Source organism: Lampetra planeri, chromosome 8 (assembly GCF_965212315.1).
Source record: "Lampetra planeri chromosome 8, kcLamPlan1.2.h2, whole genome shotgun sequence".
Classification (NCBI taxonomy): Eukaryota; Metazoa; Chordata; class Hyperoartia; order Petromyzontiformes; family Petromyzontidae; genus Lampetra; species Lampetra planeri.
The window spans coordinates 11203687-11229311 of record NC_136114.1 but is presented as its reverse complement, the minus strand read 5'-3'; the positions used below and the strand labels follow the sequence as shown (position 1 = coordinate 11229311).

The 25625-nt window shown below is 45.7% G+C and overlaps 1 protein-coding gene across 3 annotated transcripts in view; it reads left to right on the top strand.

Annotated features, from left to right (window-relative positions):
• Positions 1 to 25625, top strand: part of LOC144720328 (serine/threonine-protein kinase BRSK2-like) — a 202073-nt gene that overhangs the window by 144975 nt on the left and 31473 nt on the right. For all 3 annotated transcript variants that reach the window (XM_078597014.1, XM_078597013.1, XM_078597015.1), the window contains 5 exons: positions 11393 to 11509; positions 13760 to 13793; positions 14136 to 14204; positions 16314 to 16460; positions 18376 to 18410. In XM_078597014.1, the coding sequence (XP_078453140.1) occupies positions 11393 to 11509; positions 13760 to 13793; positions 14136 to 14204; positions 16314 to 16460; positions 18376 to 18410 (402 nt within the window). The remainder of the gene's footprint in view (positions 1 to 11392; positions 11510 to 13759; positions 13794 to 14135; positions 14205 to 16313; positions 16461 to 18375; positions 18411 to 25625) is intronic.

Genomic DNA, 25625 nt, shown 5'->3' with positions numbered 1-25625 from the left:
GCAACAACGCAAGCAGCATTCAGACGCTGTCTTTCCGACAGACCTATTCTTCACCTGAGGACGGCTGCGTGCGTTGTGGCCGAAACGTCGTGAGAATTATTTTATTATGCTTTATTTGTATTATTTTATTATTTCCCTTCTACGTGACTTTACCGAAAGAACCAAGAAGATGAATCCCTGCAGTCACGAAAACTTTAAATCGAAATGTTTAGGCACTGTTGGCAAAAGTTGCCTTGGCAATGTCCTTTACATGGGGAGATCATCTTTGAGGGGGGGTGGTGAGGGGCGGGGCGATGGGGGGGTATTTCGCTTTGCCCGAGATATTCAGCTCTCCCCTAGATATTGAGCTCTCCCCTGCGAGGGCGGTGCCTATTGATGCCGTCACGACCACAACCGCAACATCAGGGGAGCCTAGAGACTAACGCGAAAATCGGTGAACCTTTGTCCCCCCGGAGGTGAAACACGCTGCCACGGCGCGTAAATTAAAACCCGCCGCGCGTGTTTGATTGTTGCCTCTTCATTTGTGAGCCTGCGTGCGGTGCAGCTCGTCCACTCTAAACGCTCTCTGTTGTTGACATCTTTGGGAGACATGCGTCCTTCTCCTCCGGCTGGCTCATTTGGCCAAGCCGCCGGTACACGATGGCAAGTTTACTAAGGACTTTGTACGCACCGCACGAGTGAATGCGGCCCGATTTGCCTTGCCTGTGACACGTTGCCCTCGTACTGGTTGAACCTTGATGAACCGATGAGCAGAGAAATCCGACCTCTTCCAGTTGGGCCGCCTTTGGTTTTATCGCACAAGGGGGAAACAAAAGCATAAGTCCCGAACGGCTGGTTTTGGTATGACCACATGAGATCGGGTTACACGGGGGAAAATCATTCAACGTAGATGGGCCTTTATTAGTTTATTTATTTTTAAATAAAATTCCAAGAATGTAAATATGTGCCATTAATTTCAGAACTTAACAAAATACCCTCTCGAATTTAGAGCATTATCCCATGAAAGAACAATTGACTTAATTAACAATTTCACGTGCGTACTTATAATCTCATCTGGTTGTGAGTTTCATGCGGCTAACTATCTAATGTAACGCGATGTTATTAAGAAATGATAAGTGGCTCCAATTTAGGCGTCGCAAAATTGGAATGAAGGGGCACATAGTTGCTTGCATGCCTCGAGCGTAAAGAGATCGCCCTTTATTTAGGGGACATTCCCATGATATAGGAAAACGAAATTTCCAAATTGTATCGCTCTCTCTATGTTGGCCAGCGTGAACTGTGATCAGCAATTTTTGACAATGAGTTAATTTTACACGAGCACTAGCATTTTAAATATCCATTACCTCTTCCATATTCACCCGCATAGCCATAAGTACAGCAGCATAGTCTTTTTGATTGTGTTCGTGTGTCAGCTCTTGACGAACCACACGCATTCTGCCCCAGGGCTTCACATGTGGTAATGTATACAAATTTATGCTGTAGATATATGGTTTATGGTAATGAGGGCTAGGGCATTCCAGGGGGTGGCATTTTTTTTTATTCTTCAACAGTAAGGCTAATGGACAGAGCGCCGTGTTTGTTGTGTGTGCTCAGTCCTGACGGGTCCCGCTTAATCCCAATGTCACCGTGTTTAATTTACACCGTTAGTAATCTAATTATCCCTCTGATTAATTTTTTTGGGATTTGCGCACTTGCCTTAATGGCCTGGCGCGTATTTTTCAAAGGGTGACAGGAAAGTGATAGCTAAGTCAACATTGCAAGATACCCTGTAAATAATGAGCTTTGAAATTATTTGCTGGAAATTGATACGCTCCTCTTGAGTTGTGTGTTAGCACCGTGGTGGGTTTATCCTCATTGTCCCCAAGGTCCATTCGTGAATTGTACTTTTAGTTCGACTTTTCTCAAAACCAAATGAGAAATGTGTTCACCGATAACGGGGAGCAGACAATTTCTGGTAGCCCTATCTTCAGTTCTGTTTTGAATACACCAATAGAGTGTGTAAAATAATGTAATAATACTTTTATAACCCTTTGTCTATCCACTGCCAGATGAAGGCCTCACCATAACATTTCGTTCATGAAAGTTGTTTTGGCCATTCTACATCCGACTGGTTTACGCCAGTTGGTGAAGGGGGACTCCCAGAAACGATTCTCATGTCAATCATCAGCGATGTTAACCTCTGCTGGGAATCGAGACCAGGGTGTGGGGTGCACAGCGCAGTGTACTAACCACAGCAAAGATCCCCCATGTAGCCTGTTAGAGCAAGTGCTGTCAGCGAGCACCTATGAAGGCCAGAACTGCACACGAGGGGGTGGGTAGCCAGTACAACCCCCTGACGCCTTTGTCTCCCCAGTATCAATGTTTACACACCACACTAGGTACTCATTTGAGGCTGATTCGACCTAGGGGAGGCCCAGTACCGGTTGAGATAATCGTAACTTATTTTGTCCTTGAGCGAGAATCAAACTCGGGGCGCCAGGTTTGTAGCGTAGCTGCTAACCGCTACACTACCGCTCCCCACTAACCACAGCACCACCACTCTCTCCAGAAATTGTATAGCGCCTATATATAATTCAAAAATGAACATGGAATAGGCTCCGCGTGATAGAATTATGAATTGCGCAAATGAAATCATTGCATTTCACAGCAGCACTCCTTCACTGTCGTCATACTGGCGGTCGTGATCACCGGCCGGTTCCAAAATGCTGACCCCATTCCAACATTTTCAGCGCAAAATCCATGAACTCCTGGAGCAAATCATTTTCCCGCAAAGACCTCCCTTACCTCTGACCAATCACCTTTGTCAACACCATCTGCGGATATTGGATGTGTGCGCGTTTGTGCGTGCAGTAGCTTGTCGGCCGTAGGCTGCAAACAATTCGGCGTTTGGGGTGTGTGCGCGGGCGTGGTTGCGTGCAAACGTGTGTGCACATATATATATTTTGCCTGCGCATCTTTGCACACGCATCTAGTTTTTACATCTAAAACGGGGGATTTTTTTTACATCTATTAGAATAGTCGGTGTCGGCACCAATGGATCACCTTGCAGGTGTTCGTAACAAGTTTGCATCATCAGAATATTTATTTCATACTGGAAGAATCCAATGAGCTGTACAGCTTTTTTTCCACCACGGCTGATGACGACGACGATGATGATGACGCACCATCGTTGTGCCGCGATGGTTTTGTTGCATATTCAGCGATTTGCTGTTTGTCTGCATGCGTGTATGCATCGCTGCGTCCGGGCTGACTTCAGCATAGCCACTCCCCTTGTGGAATGCAATGTCGATTTGTCCGACCCCCAGGCAGTGTTGCTCGCCAATCCATCAGTGACAACTCCCACTGCTACAATTTATGAATCGACCACATGGACAGTGGTGGCGGTATACTGCCGCCAGCTTCATGTGGCCGTGACTCAAAGTCCCGTGGCAAATATTAAGGGGTGCTGAACGGCTGTTGGCTATACGAGTGACTCACAGATTTGCGTACGTGTGTGTGTGTGCATGCTAATGGCGGTGAAACGGTGGCATTGTGATTGGCGCACTAAACTACGAACCCGCAGCCCGGCACCGATTCCCCACCAGGGCTAACATCGGTGGGGAATATCTGAACTGGTACTGGGCCTCCTTTATATCGACTTAGCCTTAAACGAATTGCTGGTGTGGTATGCAAAACATCAGCACTGGACAGGCGAAAGTTGGTCAAGGTGTGATTCGTCGTCATGGCCTTCATAGGTGCTTGCTAACTGCACGTGCTTGCCCTCACCTCCTATGGAGGCTAGATAGGGGAACTTTGTCATTGTCTGTGAAGGGAGGACAGTGGGAAGACAATGTTTATAGATGCAGGACCTTTTTTCTCTCTCTAGAGCCGAGTCCAACAGATCATCCATCATTCTTGTAATCCAGTGTCCTGGGAAGTGCATTTTCCCACACCCGGCCGCTGTGTTCCTGCAATGGGGGGACGCACGCCGCGATTTGCACCCACGCCGTGCCGCAAGATCGCGGGGAAAAGCGTGGCTCTGGCGACGGCACCCCGTGTGCGTTTATCGCATGGCCACAAAGTGAAATTGACAGTCCGATATTGCCCTCCATTGAGCCCGGCGTAGGGGCCCGCCTTCGCAGACAGCCACGCCGCGTAACGGGAAATCCATGTAGCGCAGCGTCAAATACATTTTGCCACCGTGTATTGGACGTGCCATGCGTGCCGCCCTCCGCGGCTCTGTTCTCCGGGTGATGCACAAATTGGTTCCAGATTTGCCTTTAATGGCACACTTGTCATACCGACACGATCACGCTCAAGCGCCAAAGTGGCGCGTCTGGATCTTGCGTCGATGCTTAAAAGATATGCGGTACCGTTGCTGCATATTCTGCGTGGGTGCTGTATGTGCAGTGGAGGGTTATTAAAAGGTTTTGAGAACAAGACCTTGAAAAATAATCCGTAATATTCGGCTAAATTTGAAGCTGCGATTTCTATATTATTTTAAGATGCTATCATAATAGGGTGTGGTGGTTGGTGGTGTTGTGGTGTTGCAATTGTTCGTGCACTATGCTATGAAACCGGCAACTTAAGTGAAATCCCCGGCCATGGCTAAGATAATTGGCGAGCGATATCCAAACCAGTGCCAACCTTTCTTTTACCAACCCACGCTAACCAGCCTGGTGAAGTATGGTCAAACACCCTCCACGCACGACTAACACGGGATCTTGTGCCCTTCATCCAGCAGTGGATTGACAAATAATAAGAAGTAGAGTCAATATAAATGTCGATACAAATTAAAATGTAAACAATGCCCGTGGATGTATTTATATTTAACGCCACTATTCTCGAACGGTTTCGACTATCCTTGCATAATGCGATGGGCAACAAACAAACATAACGTACAGGATCCGTTTTCAAAGTGGACATGAATGGTGCGAACGTTGCATTCGTAATGAGCAATGGACACGTCGAGATTCTTTATTTTTTATTTTACTGTCATTGTACAACGCTTGGCATGAAATATGCAGTGTGTAAAAGCGCAGTGTGTCTATAAATGTAAATTATTTCTGTACATTTAAAAACCCGGGGTTTCTGCTGCTTGTGAAATGAGGAACATCCGCCCGCGCTCTCGCAGCCACAGAAATCATTTCAATTGCGATACGCAAATCAGAATAATAAATTGCGATATGGCCATTCGTTCTGGCTTTTATAGCTCCAGCATCCGCACGGTATGTGAAACCTGAAATAATTTAATGGATATTGTTTGGAAAAATAGGGGATGGGCCACCGTTGAGGTGCGCGATAAATGAATAACAATGCATTATCGCAAGCCCGGAGCTTTATATTAACGTTTTCATTGTTAATGGTTCCACACACCGAAGGATTCTTATGAAATGCCATCAAGTGATACGTGCAACATACATCTGCGCGCTCTGTGGCCTGAGGACACTTTGGAAATGATACGCAACGTTCAACTGTTTATTTTATTTTATCGCCATTGAAATTGGGAGTCTTCTTCACTGGCAATCCCCTGGACCACGGCCACTGCCTCACAACCTTTGCTTCGACAAGCCCCTCGCACGCCACGAGTGGCAGACGGGCACGTGCCCTGACAATCGTCGGTTGCCGCTTTCAATAACATCAGCACGTGGCGAAGTGTATGAATGAGAAGACGGCGACACGAGGTCATTTCGTTAATCCTTCAGATTTTTCCATCCTTCTCGCTCGGGCCGGTGAAGCCGGCACGAACAACGAAGCCGCTTTGCCTTCAGGCGTGACGTGGTCGTGGCGCTGTCAATCGCCCCCCGAAGCCTGCAGGGCTGGGCAGGCGCAAGCTATCCATGCAAGTGCCAATCAGGGGAAAAATGGGTCGACCGCCGATCGGACTGGTGCAAGGTTGAGCCGGCAACGGCGGGGTTTCCGCGTGAGTGATTACAGGGGGGGGTGGTGGCCACCTCTCGGAGCCCTCAATGAAGACGGCACGAAGCAAACAGCTGGGGGAGCACACTGCTGGCTTGGCGGGATCGCCTGGCCACACGCAGACATTGTGTGATGATAGCCAGCGGGCGTAGCGATTCCGTGACCTCAACATCCTCGGCCAGCCGTCGCTCCGGCTTGTCCCTCCAAATTCACCCCTGCCCCCCCCCCCCCCAAACTGTAATATTCCTCCTCTTGCTTTTCCCTCTCTCCTGTCCAGTGGAATTATCTCCAAGGACCCAGCAGCACGTCCCGCTAATTTGGCAGCTGATGAGCAGTGCCTGGGTTGTTTTTTTTTTAGCCGTGTGCAATGAAATGCACCTGACACCGAGCACCGAGATTTATTTATTTTTATGACAGACCACTCATAGGCGGAGGTCCCCTTGGCCCAACCTTCATTCGGACCCTATCAGAATGATGCTCACCTATTTTAGACTTTATAATGCGGCAGCGGACAAAGGCAAGAGACACGAGGAGGGGGATGGGAATGAGGTGACGGCTTCGGCACCGAAGACAAAATAAGCATTTGCTTTATCAGTCGCTTTTCGGCAAACGGAACACCCTCGCCACTCCAGACAGAGAGCAATCCAAATTGCCTCAACTCCCCCACCCCCCCACGCCCCCCTATTCCTTGCTGCGCTTTCCCAGAAAAGTGAAATACGGCCCCGGGGTTGAAAGCTGAACCTGGCGGGCCTGTGAGTGATGACGAGCAATCAGCGGTTTGATGGTAGATGACGCAGACAGCGGCCCATCAGTGGGAGACTGATGGATGGAGGCTGACAGGGAAAAGCCATTACTCACTTGCCTCCTCCACTGCTCGCGTGTGTTCTCTCTTGTGCCGTGAAACACACACCCCCGGTGCATCAGCGGCACAATTCCAACAGGCGCGCGGTACACCTCTCTCTCTCTCCACGTTTGCCGATGGGGGTGTTTTTTTTTTATCGCCGGCGATTGGTCACGGCCTTGTGGCGCCCTTGTATGCTCGGGAGGAGTTACGGTAATGATTATGATGACTTGCGGTGAATTTTATGCCTTTATTACGTTCGTGAAAAAAAAAATACGCAATTGGCATTTCCAAGGTTATGAAGATAAGCCCGTAACTAGCCGCAGCGTCGTGAAATATGCCGCCGCGTTTTCGAATTGATAAGCGCAGAAATTACGTTCCGTTCCGTTTGACCATTAATATACAGTTTAATATACAGAGTGAATTATACTCTATTTAAGAAACTCATTGAAATATTAATGATTTTTGTATAAGTTACTTTAAGGGGCCGTCCATAAATGACGTCACGCTATTTTGGATGATGTTTGACCCCCCCCCCCTTCGTCACCATATTTCCATTTTGCAAATAAAACATGCTTCAAATCGCTTTAAACTATTGTCATTGTAGTGCGTATTTAATGTGGCGCTGCACTCTGATGTTGTAGGAGAAATCATGAATTAAAAAGTCTATTCAATTAAGTAGAACGTGTTTGTCTATATTTAAAGTTGCGCATTTTGATGTGACGTCACATTTCTCACCCCCCCCCACCTCGTCACACAACGTCACAAATGTCTGACCCCCCCCCCCCCCAGGTACGTGACGTCATTTATGGACGGCCCCTTAACGCGGTGACGACGAGAGCGAGGCGAGAATGTACATGCCTAGAAAGCAATTAGCGAGCGGCCTAATACATCACGTGTGGCTCGTGGGATGTGCCTTCTGACACCCACGGATTGGCTGCTCTGTTGTCCCATCTAAATGTCTCTTGAAATGCCCCCATCTGCAGGGCTTTTGCACTGTTTCAAAGGGAACCAAAAACAAGTATAACCCGTAAAAACAAAGTTTTTAACTATAAATCCTTTATATGCGTGGCGGCTAGAGTCATCTCGTCCTCTGGCTTGAGATGGCTGCCACCTATGGGTCAGATGATTGCATGGCAGCATTAAGCAATTGGCAATGAAATATAATATTTTTGTCCTAAAAAGTGTAAAATTTAGGAAAAAAATTTTCACGAACATTAATTGTCACGCACAACGAGTATGTGTGGAAAATGTCAGCTCGATTGGATCACGGGAAGTGGGTTAAAAAACGACCGAAAGATTTGCACGGTCCTAAGCAAGCAAGTGAACTTAATATAAAGGATTTAAAAATGGAAACCCACTGTCCCATGATGAGGTTTCATATAACACCTTTCTACGTTGGCATGCTTCCCTTCACGAATTGCTCTCGAACCGATCCGAAATGAGTGCAAAAAGAGTACGTGTCCTGGGTGAAATTTTAATCTTGCCGGGAGAAATTACTCCTCGCCAAACACCGCAATAACGTAAAAATGGGTCTTATTTGAATTTGGTATTTTTTTTTTTTTACAAATGTCACGGGCTATCTGCATGCGTGTTTATAGGCGTGAACGAGAAAGAAACCCTTTGTGTGAGTGTGCGATGAACAGCGGTTGGTAACTGAATAATTTACAGTGGGTATTTTACATTGTAATTATAAACTACACTTTATAAAATGTGCAAATGCACAATTAACATTCCTGCCTCAGCTCCGCTTACATATTAACCTTTTTCCACGAACAGTTCTCCGAGTGTTAAAATTTAATTAAAGCAAGGTAACAATGTTGCATGTTATCCATTTAAATCTGGTAGGAACTGTGTTAGTCACGACTGTGGCATGTTTTGACTTGTTCTCTTGACCCCGGTGATGTGACAATAAGCTATAAAACCTATTTAGTCTCGTGATATAATTGTCAAGAGTGATTGCTTATGTGTAGCTGCTGCAAATTTGGTAATGTAATATTATAAAACGCCCGAATGGTGTCTACACGTAGATGGCAATGCTGTGGTGGATATTGCTTATATCAAACTCAGAATTAACAAGGCTTCGTAAACTACCCTGCCACTTGCAGGAGACCTGAGGCTCCAGATTGCCAGAAGATGTAGAAATTGGATGCCACGCATTATATCCATTTTCTTGGTGCCTTATCCTTGTTTTTAATGGCATCCTTGCGCTAAAATGATATTGGATAGTTCAAACGCAATCAAACACAGTCATTGTTCACCTGATTGTCAAAGATGCATGGGTATGACAGTCTACCCAGCAGCAAAATTGCTGAATGAGAAAAAAATATCGCAACAAAGTTTCATTTACAGCAATTCAAATTGCATCGGTGTGTTTTAGGGAACGGTAAAAAGACGGTTTGATGTGGTGTTTTATTCATTTACATTTCCATGCCATGGGCAGGTAGGTATGCTCATCGTTAGCAAAGAGCTAAACAAACATACCAATTTTATTGCCTCGATTCAGTCTTTCCCCTCCCCCCAACGTACAACCTTAATGATGTTAATGCTGTGGTTTTGCCCAGTGTATCCTGAACACGACACGGCCTGCACCCCAATTACAAATGTGACGCGTTAAATAAATGCGACGCTGTAAGAGGTGTTGCAATTCCACTCAACTTGTTTATTTTTTCTGAAAAAGAATCTAAAACTATTTGTTTGGGGACTCTTTAAAGTGTTTCACATTTAGCTGTAAATTATGTTTCAAAGACATTTTAAGACATTAGTGTTGTGTGTTTTTAAAAAACGCATCACCGGAACTCTTGTACAACAGCAGTGAGTACAGTAATTGTTTAAGCTTTACAAACTGAACGTGTAATGATTAACAAATTGCACTATCAACCCAGAAACTTGCGTTTGATTCCCTGACATGGCTTAGATAATCGATTTCTGGTATCTGAACCGATTCCTGTGCCCCCCCCCACCGTTTTACCAACCCCGCACTGAGCAGTGTGGTAAACTGTGGTCAATCGACCTCCTCATCTGGCAGTGGATTGACTAAAAGAGCTGTCGATGCACATGTGGTATGGGGTTGGAACAAGGGACACATGCAAAGCATTTCAAGCTTCGTATTTTGTTACGCTACCACCGTGGCCCATCTGCCACCTCTGTATTTGCCAGTATTCTGCAGTTATATACAAGCCAATGTGGCCGCATCTTGATAAAATGACTGAAACACATCACCTTGGTGATTTGGGCCCATCATTGATGTTTGAAGGATCGGGACATTTTCGCAAAAGAATTCTGATGGAAATTAACATTTTTAATCTTTGTACATTGACATTTCCATGCTTCACCTTTTTATCCTGGTAAGAGGTGGCATGGTGGCGAGGTGTTGACTCCCTTGCCTGGTATACAAGAGGTCATGGGTTCGATCCTTATCCCGACCCTGACGCCCGTATTTTTGGAGTTTGCATGTTCGCCCCGTGGTCGCGTGGATTTTTCTTCCACACGATAAACCACTTTGTGGTTTAGCTACCATTTGTGACTGTCGCTTCTGAAAACAAGCTATGTGGCTCAGTGGGCCTTACCTGGTAAAATAAAAAAAAGTTTAGTTTCACTCGAGTTTTATTTTTCCTGATCATGCTCTACTCGCATTCCTGTCCCACGAAATCTCCACGTCCATGTCCACTCCACAGTCCCTTCACATTAGTGAACCGGCTCGCCACTTGGAATCGCCTCTTTCTAGGCCTCCCCTCTCGCTGTATTGCCCTGGCGCGTGCATGCGACATGGACCTGATGGAAGATCGGTAAATGTAGAAAATCTGGACTGTGCTGGGACAGTGTAAGGGAGATGTTGCTGTCATTCGGGAAGCTTTTGACTGCAAATTTAAACCGAAAGGCAGACGATACCTCGAGAAAATGCACTCCTATTTTGGAACGAGGCTTTTGTCGCAATGGCTATTTATTATTCTGGCCCCCTTTCTTTTGCTTCCACGTCAAAACAAATTAAAAAAAGCTCGTATTATTTTTATTGTATATCAGAGGCGCAGCGCGCCCTTGCTGTGTTTATCCCAGCGGGGAGTTTACATTCGGCGTGACGATCTTTAAAAGTTCCCTTCAAAATAACTAAGCAAAAAATAAAGCTGCTAGATGTTTTGATCAAGTTCTTTGTTGTTGCGTCCGTATTAAAAAATAAGAGAGAGAAAAAAGCTGTGCGCGAACGTACGTGATGTGCATTTATATTCCACGATGAACTCCGCAATTGCCAATCAGAAATGTATTTTCCCTTTTTTTGAAACGACTTGGGCAATGTGTGGTGGAGCTCGGCAAAGGATTTTGTGCGCGTCCTCCCATTGCGTGGGTGACTCACTCCAGGTGTTATGACTGACTGGATCTGCTACGGCGTGGGAGACGAAATCCTTGAAGCCGTCAAAGCACAATTCGCCGTGTGCATGCTGCTTAGCTGGCACCGATTGCAATCTCAATTCCTGAACCTTGTCTGCACCATTTACCAACGCTGTCCTATTTTATCTTCACCTAAACTACTTGTCTGTCTGTCTTTCCCCCCCCCCCCCCACGTGTCTGTTTCTATTTCTCTGCGTGTCTCTCTCCCTCCGGTTCTCCCAACTCGCCCTCCAAATTACTCTGCACCGTAATTGGCTCCTTCCGAAGCCACCGTGATTTGAAGCCAGAAAATCTCCTCCTGGATGAGAAGAACAACATTCGGATCGCGGACTTTGGCATGGCGTCTCTGCAGGTTGGCGACAACCTTCTGGAGACCAGCTGTGGGTAAGTGCGTGCAGGTTTGAGTGTGTCTGTGTGTGTGTCTGTGTGTGTCTGTGTGTGTGTGTGTACGTGTAGGGGGGAGCGGTAGTGTAGCGGATAGCGCACTGCGCTATGAACCCGGCGACCCGAGTTCGATTCCCGCTCATGGCCAACACCAGTGGCGATTATCTGAACCGGTCCTGGGCCTCCCCTAGGTCGACTCAGCCTCAAATGAGTACCTGGTGCGGTGTGTAAACATCGCCACTAGGGAGACAAAGGCGGTCGGGCGTGGTGCTGGCCACTCACCCCCTCGTGTGCCGTTGCGGCCTTCATAGGGGCTCGCTAACAGCACTTGTCCCTACAGTCTGTTAAGGCTACACGGGGGATCTTTGTTGTGTGCACGTGTAGGGGGGAGCGGTAGTGTACCGGGTAGCGCCGCTGCGCTACGGACCCGGCAGCCCGAGTTCGATTCCCACTCACGACCAAAACCAACACCAATAATGATTATCTGTACCGGTCCTGGGCCTCCCCTAGGTCGATTCGGCCTAAAATGAGTACCTGGTGTGGTGTGTAAACATTGCTACTAGGGAGACAAAGGCGGCAGGGGGTTGTGCTGGCCACCCACCCCCTTGTGTACCGTGCCGGCCTTCATAGGTGCTCACTAACAGCACTTGCCCGAACAGTCTGTTGAGGCTACGCCGGGGATCTTCGTCTTTGTATGCACGTGTGTGGTGAGCGGTGGCACAGTGGTTAGCACACTGTGCTACAACAAACCCAGCCGACGCGAGTTAAATTCCCAGCCACGGCTAACCTGAGTTTCAAGGGTCAGCAGAACTTTGACCAAGGCCTCCCCTAAATTGAATTTGCCTTAAATAAATACTTGGTGTTTGGCCACACCACTGCTCGTGTATCATGCCAACTTTAATATATGTTCGCTAACAGCAATTGTAAGCTCAGTCTACATAGGGTATGGGTGGGATGGGGGGGTGTTTTGCGAGTGTGTCAAAGCGCGCGTGTGTGTGCGTATGTGGTGTTGGGATTTCGTGAGTTCATGGATATGCATGCAAGCATCTGTGTGTGCCCAGATGCAGATGTATGGAAGGGGGTGATGGATAACCCGCAACATTTCTGTATGTATGCATTGGTGTGCCTTATTAGAATTACACGTCGATAAATTTGGTATCAAAGGTCATTGGGATCACTCGTGTATCTGTAATTCTCATGGTTTGTATTTATTGCTTAACTGCTGAATATGCAAATTGTGTAGGGCTCTTAATTTTCTTTTTTGGCCGAGAAGCCCATGTTTTGCTTTAAGCATATCTGTAAGCCCCACTGTGTCTTGACACTGAAGGGAAAAATGCATGTAATCACCGTGTGAGTGCGAGTATGTATATAGTCAATTGTATTGATTCTCCACCATGAGTTCCCTATCTACCCCGAGTGACAACTGTGTAGTTTGCATCTAATGGAGTGCTTTTTTATGACTGCACATTGTCTCAAATAGAATATGGCAATGGCAGGGTCTAATTTTTATTCTGAAATATTATCATTAGAGGTACACGATGGCAATTCAAAAAAGGACCATTAACAATAAGTGTATCTGACACGGAAATTGACTTACAGCCACCTGAAAACGTGGCATGAAAATGAATTGTGAGCACATTAATTCTAGATTTGAAACTTTCGTGACTGCAAGGATTCATACTCTTAGGGTTTTTCGGTAAAGTCACGTAGGTAAAAAAATTTAATTAAAATTAATCTTTACTTGATACAGCAATCGTGCTGTGACTGTTCCACCTGAAGACGGAAGCTTGTGTTGCCTCCAAAACGTCGTGACTTTTTTTTACTTTTAATAATTTTAATTTTATTTTTTACCTACGTGACTTTACCGAAAAAACCTAAGAGTATGTGAGCACATTGTGGTGGAATCATGACACCTCACAATGTGGATTTACATGGCATAAAAATGCAACTCTCGCTCAAGATGCTGCACAAAGTAGTGAGACGTGTTCAAAAGGTAATTTTTTTACGTGTGTTTTTTTTAAGTGTGGTGTGATTGAAATCACTTCATAGATTTGGGGGGGGGGGGGTTGGAGAAGAGCAAAGCCTTGAGCTTGCACTTGAACGGGGGCAGGGAGTTGGCAGCACAGACGCCTGGGGAAAGAGAACCTCGAAGCAAGAGAACGCCAGTGGAGAAGGAGCGACCTTCCATTGAACAGATGTCGGAAGGCCTCAAGGATTTTTGTCACGTGACTAATGTGTCTCGTTCCACAGCTCCCCGCACTACGCCTGCCCCGAAGTCATACGAGTGAGTCCACTTGACCATGTGATAACACACGAGTTAAATACTTACAATGTAACGGAGCACACAGACAGCATGGAGCAAAGCTGTCGGGAATTAAAACACCGCTTCACCAAACTGCCGAAACTTTCCTGCTCGCACTGCAAGATTTATCTTTATTAACTTTTCACACCGGCACCGTGAAACCGAACGTATGCCTATAATTACACTTTCAATAAATATTAATTAAAACAGCGCAGAGCTCTTTGTTTAGCAATGTAGACAGCACTTTTGTATTCCGTAAGTAGCGCAGCCCGAAGTTTGGGCCCATCCTCGCGCTCGCTCACTGCATCTCCGCTCTTCTGCCAGGGAGAGAAATACGATGGGAGGAAGGCTGACGTTTGGAGCTGCGGAGTCATCCTCTTCGCGCTTCTGGTGGTAAGCTCCCCTCCGTGGCAGCTGGCCGACGCCAAAATCCGTTTACACAGAGTCCCATGGAGCTACGCCGCATCCAACTTGCTTTGCTGCAAAGCGGATGTTAGATTGTCTGTGCGTGCTTGTGTGTTTCTTTTTTAGTTTTGCCTTCGCCCCCCACCCCTCCTCACTTGGCTGAGCACCATTGTATCCTGTTCTCCCTGGGTGCTTTTGATCCTGCCACAAACACGAGACTTGAAAGGGAGCGGATGTTTTTATAGCGCCACGCGAGCGGCAATGGATTCAACCTTCCCGGAAGCTTTAGTAGCTGTGGCAGCTGTCGTGCAGCGATCTTTGCTCAAAGCAATTGGACTCTGTGCTATTTTTTGACCCTCCCGCTTTCATTTCTCAAAGATGCAAAGGAAAGTTGCCCAGGGGTAGGGCGAGACGATTTGCGCGTAAATACAGACGCACGGACAACGGGACCCCTCCCGCCGCCGGTATATCTACGCCGGCCGTTGTATAATGAATACGGGGATGCGGGATAATTGAGCGGAAATTAAAAAAGAACAAATGAATGTCAAATGCAGGAGAGATACGTTTGAAGTAGCAAATAGCAACGCCGGGGGAGAAGGAGTGAGTAAATAAAGCGGAAAGATCATTCCCTCCTCGGGGGGATAAATAAAAGAGGGGAATAAAATAAAATTACAGAGCCGCAGAAAGGAAGCACACGGCGCGTGGCTAAACATAGCACGGAGGACTGTGGCACGAGATGTTGCGGATTAGTGGCTGAGGGCCCCGCAGAGGAAGCGGTGGGTGTTGGTGTTGTTGATGTTGTTGATGCCGGGAGGGGGGGGTGTGGATGGAGTCGAGGGCCTCAGTGTTGGTCTCCTCGGGCTGCCCCATCGCCCATTGCCCTGCGGCCCTCCACCCACCTCTGCAGCGGCATCGGCGCATCCCTGTGATTCGAGGAACCGAGGGGGCTGCTGCCTCGCTTCGTGAGGATTAATCACGCGCCGAGCGCTGCGTCGGTGCATCCGTCGCTCCGCAGCGACATCAGAGGGCTCCTGAATAATTAAAACTTTGACAAGATTAGCTGCCTGGGGAATTACACGTGTTTCCGTGTGTGCGGCTTATTTGGTCTACCTCCATCATAGCCCACGTTGCATCGTGTGAAGTTTCCCTCGCTTCTCTGCCCCATTTACATGTGTGTCCATGTGTGCTGTGTGCAAAATAATGCATGCGTGTTGGCCTCCGGAGTTCGACGAATATATGGTGTCTCTGTGATGTGCATGGGAACTTTTCTTAAATCCTGCAGCCTCTGTCCATCATCCAGCAGTGCAAAATGAATACACCACATTTTGTCAATTTATCAGGTTAGCGTGTGGTGGGGTAAAGTGGTTTGATGCTCCCACCTCTTCCAAGACATCTGGCCAGTGTGGCAGAGTTGGTCAAAATGATCCCCGAGAGAGAGGGGCCGTCTAGAGCACCCTCGCACTGGAGACTCTTCTATGAAGACGGGAGAAATTGGACAGGGGGCCCCATTTCATTCCTCGCACCAGGGCCAGAGTGAAATTATTGCCTGGGTGCATAATTGACACTGGGTAATCATTTTTAATTGCCTACATTTTCATCAACTTTTCTCACTTCTTCCAAGATTGGCCAGCGTAAACCAATAGGCCAAATACCCTCTAGAGCTCCCTGTTGCGGAGGCCCTTCGTCCAGCAGTGACGTGAGCAAGCAATCGCACGGCTGCACCTTTGACCAGAGCACATACCAAGCCTGCTTCACAAACAATCGCGGCCCGCGTACCTCTCTGTTGTACAAAAAACCGAGGGACACTATATATCACAGGACGAATAATATCTCACGTGGAGGAAATGCACGTAAATGCATTCCTTTTCAGTGGTTCGTTAGAAGGCAACAGACAAAAACGAAACTGGGGCCCTTTTAACGTCCCGGGAAGACTTACAAGAGGTTTTGCGGGATAGCGACCTTGACGTGACGACGACCCAGGACAATAACAACAACAACAAACCAACAAACAAAAATCACCAACCAGGACAGGTTGCCAAAGCCTAGCTGTGCTCGCGGCGTTAACCGCGCGGGGTTCTCGGTCGGGACCTCTCGCAGGGCGCGCTTCCCTTCGACGACGACAACCTGCGGCAGCTGCTGGAGAAGGTGAAGCGTGGCGTGTTCCACATGCCGCACTTCATCCCTCCCGACTGCCAGAACCTCCTTCGGGGGATGATCGAGGTGGACACCAACAAGCGACTGACGGTGAGGGCCTCACGCGCAACTCCCCTTTCAGTCCTTCCGCTACCGCTCGGTGCGGTGCGTGCGTGCGGCCGTCTGGAACGTTCTTTCTGGTATTAGGAAGCCACTACAGTAATGCGCTTGCAAATCATGTCGATTATAAGGTCATTTCTTTAGAAAGTGCTTTTTGTGTTGATTCCCCCCCCCCGCACGCACGCACCTACGATTAGCATGGTTGGCTATGTATGGTGCGAAAAAAGTTCAACATCCCTTTGAACAAACAGTGCAGGTCAAACATTAACAAAAAAGTCCAATTCACTGCTCATCTAAGCAAACCGAGCTGGAAAGTAGAGGGTCTACACTTGACGAGTCATGCTCCAAGATGGCTTCCTGGCCCGGGTGTTGACCCACGTGATTATTGTTGTTATGTTGACAAATTCAATTAAATGTCAGAGATGAGAACTCGTAAAAGCACACCTTATTTCGCGTCTGTGGTTTCTTTAAATATCAGGTTTCCGTGCGTGTGCAAGCAAGATTTTTCGAATTTATTTTCGCCTTTCGTTGGCTGTTTTTTTGTTCATCGAAAATAAGTAGCTTTGGTTGTTGCCGGTGTCACCTCTTCATAAAGCGGCAACGATATTGGCCACACTTATCTGTGTCCCTCGACCTTCTGACAAACTAATGATACATAAATGTCGAGAGGGCTTTCGTTGGCAGTAATTCCCGCTATTTGGGGCCATCCATAAATGACGTCACGCACCTGGGGGGGAGTGTCAGACATTTGTGACGATCTGTGACGAGGGGGGGGGATTTGAGAAATGTGACGTCACATCAAAATGCGCAACTTTAAATAAATATAGATAACACGTTCTACTTAATTAAATAAACGTTTTAATAGATGTTTTCTCCTACAACATCAGAGTGCAGCGCCACATTACATACGCACTACAATGACAATAGTTTAAAGCGATTTGAAGCGAGTTTTATTTGGGGGGCGGGAGCTTTGTGACGTCATATTTGAGGGGGGTCTGACTTTTTGTGACGCCGTGTGACGAAGAGGGGGGGGTCAAAAATCGTCCAAAGTCGCGTGACGTCATTTATGGACGGCCCCTTTGTTTATGACATTGCTTAATGTGACCGCGTTTTGATAAAAAAAAAACACCACCAGTGGGTGATGATAACAACGACGGAAATGCCGCCAAGAAAGTTGCCTCGCTGTCCGAGGAAAAATAGTCACCGTTATAAAAATCCAATAACCGTTATACTGGTCTTTTTAATAAAATATATATAATAACAAACAGAGATGTATCTTCTTGGATAAGGCTAACTCGCCAAAACATTGCGATGCCTTTCTTTTGTCTCGGCAACGAACAAAATAATCCTCTTCGTAGCGTGTAACCTTGCAGAAGCAGCAAAAAATAGAACATGCAGTGTCCATACTGTGCGGGTGCGTGGGGAGCGGTGGCGCATTGCTTAGCACACTGCATTATGAACCTGACAACCTTCGGGTTTGATTACCAGCCACAGTTAACATCAGTGAACCTCGGTGGTTTAACGAACCACTCAAATCACTCCCGCTCCTCTTCGCCAAACCATACCCATCAGTGTGGTGGAGGTATGGTAAAAATAAAAAAAACAATGGGGAACTTTGCGCATGAAACATTTCTTAAGCAGTGAATTGAAAACGAACTTTAAATTATTACTTTATATACATTTCTATATATTCGTATTGCACACATGGCAAGAGAATGTGAAAATAATACACAGACACTCGTGGCTTTAGCTTTATATCGTAACCTCAAACGGGAAATGTAATTTATTAATGGTTTTTTTCCACAATCAGAAAATGGCACAAGAAGGTGAACACGTGATGCGTTACATACACCCGGCATTTGGTGTCTGGAATTGTGGTGGAAATGTTTCTCTTTGTGTTTTTCAGCTGGAACAAGTTCAGAAACATTCCTGGTATCTTGTGTAAGTATAAAAAAACAACTTGTGCACTCAGTAATTGCAGAATCGCAAGTGATTGCACTCTTTCCTTGCCTGGATAATTGCATTTACAAAGCCGACATTTACGATTGTTTTACTGATTTGATTGTCACAGATCAGTCGTTTGTTCCTACGAAGATATTCGGGGTTAGTCTCGTTGTTCCAGGTTGCACGTGACATGTGTAATGAACAAGTGATGTGGTAAAAGGCTACAAACCCGTTCATCGGCATAGCGATGACTGTTGCTGATTAGAGAGACATGCCTATGTTTCTGATATATCTATTGTTGTATCATTACACTATAAGGTTGCGCTGATTACACACAAAGTGCTTGCCACAAATGAACCACAATACCATCCTGATCTCGTCAAATACCATAAACCATCACGCAAACTCCGGTCATCTTCGCAGCGGCTTTTGGTTAACCATCGAACAAATATGGTCACTGCATCACGCAATTTCAGATGCGCTGCTGCAGCTGTCTTGGAACACTCTTTCTTCCGATATTAGGAAGCCACTGGCTTCAATCAAGATTTAAAACTCATTTCTTGAGAACTGCTTTTTGTGTTGAGTTTGTTGTCCTTCACCCACACCTCCGATAAGCACGGTTGGCTACATACGGTGAGACAAAAGTTCAACCTTGCACACATGCATATCATGGCAAGTAATACGTTCTTATTATATATTAAACAAATTCAGGCACATTGATATGGTTGCTGCTTTTGTAACAATATCTGCAATTAAGCATTGGTCGGTGCATGCTTTTGTTTCACCAGTTGAAAACTCCAAGAGACAAGGATAGTCTCAGTCTTGATTTGACTGCAGGAATCCATTCTCTTTGGTTCTTTCGGTAAAGTCACGTAGGTAGAAAATAAAATAAATCACGGCAGGATAGTCTCATTGCCAAGAGTGACCTGGGGCATTAGTCTGCCAGTATGGTGCGACGGTTGCCGTGAATACTCCCAAATGCATCATTGTAGAGAACACACGCTGGTTAAAGACATCATTTTGACTGCAAAGAACAGTAAGTGGGCTTGGGCAGGACACTTTTGCTACAAGGGACGATGGCCGGTGTGGCGAGAACAATGCGGCCAAGGCAGATAATATGCCCTCGTGGCCATGCACCGTAGAGATGGAGTTATGGGATCAGCTCGTGCAGGTACCAAGTGGATCTTTACACCTCAAGACTGTGAGAGATGGAGGTGGCTTTCGGAGGCCTTTCTCCAGCAGCGGATTAATCACGGCTGATGATGATAATTGAGAGAAATATAAGGAAGCTGTATGGACAGCAGGGGTTGGTGATGGGATGCAGGGAAGACGTTTAGCGCTCGGCATGTAACCTGTTGGAAAGTGGGAGCTTTACAAAACACAGCCGCAAGCTCCCAGCGGGGACAGCCTCATTGAGCTCCTTTCAAGGTCATGGGCGAACGCAGTAACTTGGCCAGGTTCATATGAGGCTGAGAACGACAGAGATTTGTGCACGACAGCCCTCCTGTCTGGAGGAGAGCACTGTTGCTGTCTGGTCACGGAGCGTGGCATGAAATCTGCGCTGCCCCTTCCATTTTATACGCTCTGGCCGTAAATTCTTTGTGACTCGCTTGGCAGTGCTCCGCGATTCTGTATCGTGGTGAGTCGCAGTTGATGTATAAATTGTTCCCTTTAGACGCGGCAGTGATATGCAACAGGCTTTATAAATGTTTGCCCTGGCTGGAGTGTCAAAATGGGCTCCGTAAAAAAAGCCTGGACTTCCGTGTTGGTTGAGGTTTATATAAGGAATGTAAACAGTCTTAATGGGTTAGTTCTTATTTGACTGCAGTCGAGATTTAGTTATTTTCTTACAGAAGCAAGTAGCTTTTGAACAAAAGATTGCATTGATTTAAAAAAAGCAAGAATAGTAACAAGTGTTTTTTCTTTGCTGCTCGGCTAGGCATTGTTAATGTTTGCAACATGTTTTGATCTGAAAGTAGAGCACCTCCAGCACTTTTCTGGAGGAATACAATTTGGAGCACATCAAAGAGCCATGGGAAGTCCCAGAGTAATTGGATGGCAAAGGATTTTTCCATCCAGACATTTATTTTGCATAAGCCACACAATGAAAATTGCATTGACAACAGACCCCATGAGTGCCACAAATACGCTGGTGACAAATTCCCATTCATCTTGGGCGCAATCAAATTATAGCGCATTTTTTTAGACGTCTGGAAGAGAAAGCTGTCACCGACTGAATGTCCCACTTGCAGATGAAATGTGGCTTTAAGAGCTTATATAATAGGTCATTATTAAAAGCAAAAGGACTAATGCATGCTTAGAAACGTATTTTAAGGCATCTTTCATCTATGAGAACATTTTTCAGATGTACTCGTCGATGCAAGTGGCACCTGCCACCTTTCAGTACGTGGAGTATGGGCACGGTCTGCCTTTCTGCGGGGGTTGAAGCGCGGCCAGGTGGATAATTTTGAGCCACACCACTGACAGACAGACAAATGTCTCCACTGTCTCTATCTTGCAAGTTTTTTTTGCATCAAAATTTTGCTGTGTCGCCCGTGTTGCAGACGTGGTTCACCTCTGTCTTAATTGCGCTGGGGACGTGTCTTGCAGCTTGCAGTGACGAAGCGTTGATAATGTTGTGACCAATCGAAAGTGGCTTTGGTCTTATTCTTAGGTTTTTTCGGTAAAGTCACGTAGGTAAAAAATTAAAATCTCACTTGATACAGCTATCGTGCTGTGACGGTTCCACCTGAAGACGGAAGCTTGTGTTGCCTCCGAAACGTCGTGATTTTTATATTTATTTTACTTTTATTAATTAAAAATTTTACCTAAGCGACTTTACCGAAAAAAACCTAAGAATATGAATCCTTGCAGTCACGAATGCTTCAAATATAGAATTGGCTTTGGTCTGTTGGCGAATCCCCACGAACAAATAAATGGGACCAGCATTTTTTTGCCAATGAGCGATCTCTCCTAGTTAACATACCAAAAAAGACTCCTGATGGTCTTTTAATGCGTGTGCACTGGTGCAAAATCATGAGTCATTTATGGGCCAATAGCCGAAGATAAGACATCATCAAGAGAAGTAAATACGGTATAATGAGATGTTTTTAATTGTTACAGTTTTAGTTGCAAATTTGCCCTTGGTGTGTTTTTTGACCTGTAAACACTTGGTTTAAGAGCGTGTAAAATAAAATAAGTTTATGTATTTATTTATGAACTTTGGCCAAATTATTATTTTAATTATCAACCTTTACTGCATTTGTGTTTTTACTCTTGCAATCCCAATGAGAACAATAAGAAAATATCCATTTATTGTCAATATATATTTTATATTTTTTCTATATATACACGTCATGGCCAAATGTGAGACCTAATTTTATACCAGTAATATAAAACGAAATCAATAATGAAGTAAACATTATGACTGTTTTTATTTTGTGTCTATATATACACAGTATACACACCCCACACCAAAGACACAAATATCCTGTTGAGCCTTGTAGACTGTTGGGGCAAGGACTGTTAGCGAGCACCTCTAGTATAGTGCAGGGTGGTCCAGATGTCTTGTTTACCCCAAAATGAATTGACCCCTGACATATTTTTCCTTTGTATATACATTTATTTTTTAAATAAACCTTACTTCAAAGATATTAAGTTTTAGACAATTAAATGGGCGTCACACGACATCGGGACCAACCTGTGCAAGATGGTGGATAACGTGGCAAGTACCATGCCTGGCTGCCATTGCCGCCCCCCCCGCATTGATATTCACACACCACATCCGGCACTCATTTAAGGCTGAGAAGACTCAAGAGAGGCCCAGAGCCTTCTCAGACACGACTGACCACTGTTGCCGACAAGTACTGTGGAGCGCGGTAAGCGAACCAGTGCACAATTGCTCCCCACGTACGTATCTAATACGCTAGCTTCTTTTCCCGTCCTAGGACGGAAGCTGTAATAGTTACGATTTTTTTTAGCAGAGTATGATGGTATATTGTGTAAATTTAATGGCAGTGAATTTTGCACAAAACGAAGTCATCAAACACTTCACTGCATTTCACTGTAGCACTGTATTAATGGCAGTGAATCTTGCATTAAACGAAGTCGTCAAACACTGCACTGCATTTCACTGTAGCACTGTATTAATGACAGTGAATCTTGCACAAAACTGGCATAAAACACCTCACTTCATGTCACTGAGGCACTGTATATAATTGACCTTCAATTTGTTCAAACTCACTGTTTTGATACTTTATTCTCTTCTGCTTTCGGTCGCTGGGGTTGAAATAAATTGGAATTCGATACAATATCTGGAAAATCACCGAGAAATGTCCATTTTACCATAACGTAGAAGCATAAATTAGACTTACCTTTTGTCTCAAGTGCTGAATAAATAAAAACACCAAATCCACTTTGTTGCTGCGTAGAATTATTTATTAGATTCACCTTCAATAAAGAAACGTCAAACTTAAAGCGAATTTGTGAGAAAAAAAAGTCTTTCCGCTCGACCATAATGACGGAGGGGTGCGGCATGTGGAGTGACGTCACGCGCGTTACACACAGACATACATTCTTGGTTCATTATAGTCGTAATAACAAGACAAAGCCATACAGACCGCTTGGACAAGTGCTGTTAGCGAGCACCTAGTAAGGCTGAAATACACATCTGAATATACATGTTGCTTACCCCCCCGCCCCCCTCCAACGTTACCTGCCATTTTCAGGTGCGTGCCGGTGCATTCGCACCGACACTGTGGCAGGGTGTGCCAAGGTAAAGTTTGAGAAGGTGCGCTGCTGGTGGCAAATTACCTGCAGCCCCCCCTCTCCCCCCTGGGGAGCCATCGTAATCCCACTCGCATCCAGGTGGCGTGGCTCTTCAGTCACCATGCACAGCTGTTGTGTGGGAACCCGCTCCTCTTCCACTTACTGCAGCCTAATTACGTAAATGAGGTCAAGGATGGGGTCACAAATTGTGGGTGGTATTTGTTTATTTTGCTAAAATTTATTCTTTGTGTTGTGTCTCCCGACAGCTCCGTCCTGGCCATTGCCAGTGTCGAGCCTTTATTGTAAAATGGAATTTGCTTGTTGTTTTGTTCTGTGTTATTGCCATAAACGGAACTAATATACATTTTACGAATCTTATTTTTGTCTTGGAGAGGTTTTCCATCATGCGCTGAATGTTAACTTCGTTGGACTTTTCTCGGTGGCCTTTTGGAAATGCATGAAGGGAAAAGTATATTTTTTTACAGTTCGTTTTATGTTCAACTATTGAAGACCAATGCTGATAAAGTAAATTAGCTTTGGCTTAAGCTGGTGCATCTTGATTTTTCAGATACGAATGAAATGACATAGCCGATCGGTCTCTTTCTATAAAAAAAAAAACTGATACAGTGATAAATGAAGACTTGTTTCGAATTTCATGGTGTGGTGTCGGAAGGTCAGGCAGTCATACCATAACCAAGGAAGAATGAGAAAATAAGCAGGTTGTGATCGCCAGACCAAGACGGACAGAGGCGTTCGCGTCCAGTGCTAGCTACCACCGCACTCACTCCCAAGTCCCAGAGGCAGTGAGGTTTTATTTATTAATCGATGAGGTATTACATTTTTTTATGTCGCAGGTCGTAATGGCAAAGTGAAAAGGGGGGAAAGATGAGGAGAAGAAGGAGGAGGAGGAGGAGAAGAAAAGGACAGAGCAGAAGTGGCACTCGCCCAAGGGACAAAGGGAAGCCGTGAGCAAGAGCGCGCACTGCGATGAAAGGAGAGAGAGAGAGGGAGCGAGAGAGAGAAGACGGTTCGGTGTCACGGCGGGATAATGGACAAGCCCGTTATACACCTCGTACCGATAAGATAGAGCTGCTGCAGAGGCTTAACCGGTCACCTGGGCCTCGGGTGCCTTGTCGTGCGACCGAGCCTCCGAGGCCCTGTGACCCCAATTAAGGTATTTCGGGACGCGCTGCCGGATTAAAGCGAGGTGGAAGCGAAAAGTTGCGAGCGTTTTTGTGCGTGGTGGGGAAAAAGCATTCTGCAAATCCGCGGGTCGGAATTGAAAAGCTCCGAGTGAACGAAGGCTGCAGCGCAGGTACACATGGACACATTGTTACCGCTAGATTTGTGCACGGGACACGGTGTAGTAAATTCTCTTATTGATCCCGTCATGGTCTCGTGTGACACATCCACTTTGCGGCCTTAATTTTATAAAGGAGAGCGACAGGAAAGGAAGGGGGGGGGGGGAAAATTACGGACTTGGTGCTGTTTGGACCACTTTATCGAATGGGCTGGATTTCATTGCTGAATGACGATCTGTCACCCTGTGTCCAGCGAGGGCGAATGAGTGCTCGTCCCAACGAGAGCGGTGTTTAAATTCTGGTCAAATTTGCAGTGGGGGTGACACTTCACATCGAGATCGGTGTGTCACAGTTTAGCTTCCATCTTTGTAGGTCGATAAACTTTCTAGCTTTGCTCGACTTTTCACATGAACGAGAGCGACTCGACAATGAGCTGATATTATCTGCTCGTGGAAATGATTTCCCTGTCGTTTCTAGTGGTATTAAATATTCTGACAAGGATGGGGGAGTCAATATTAGAAGTCGGTTCATATTAAATTTGGATCGATTGTCTCTGTGTGTTGCTTTAAGTGTGGCCTAGGGCGTAGCAAAGTCAAAACAGTGTGAGGATAAATATTTAAATTACTCGGGGTAATATTAGTATTCGGACTTGCATTACACCGTGCCCATGCCGAAATGGTCAGCCAGATATCACGCGATGTTACTGGTACCATAAAACGTGAAATTAGTCAACTGATTTTTTTTTAAATGGTTCACGCATAAACTTGCATTTTAACAAAGTTTTTACACGAAGACAAAATATGAATGTCTCCCCGAATTTCTGGTTATATATTTACAGCAATAGTCGTTCATATAACTATTGAAATTCTGTAGGCTGTTATATATAATTACAAGAAAGATATTTTTTTCATTTTGGAATGATGAAGGATGATGGTCAGCCGGATATATAATTGAATCGGTTTACTTGTTGAATTGGAAAGGCCGAGCTGTTTATTTATAACCGGAGATTTTCACAAAAGCGGTTTCCATGGCAGGGATATTATAACACATGTGCTTTTTATCCATCACCTTTTGTATTTCAAAAACATTTATTTTCTATAATCAAATTTACTGTTAACCTCTACGTGTGCATGCCATCCACATG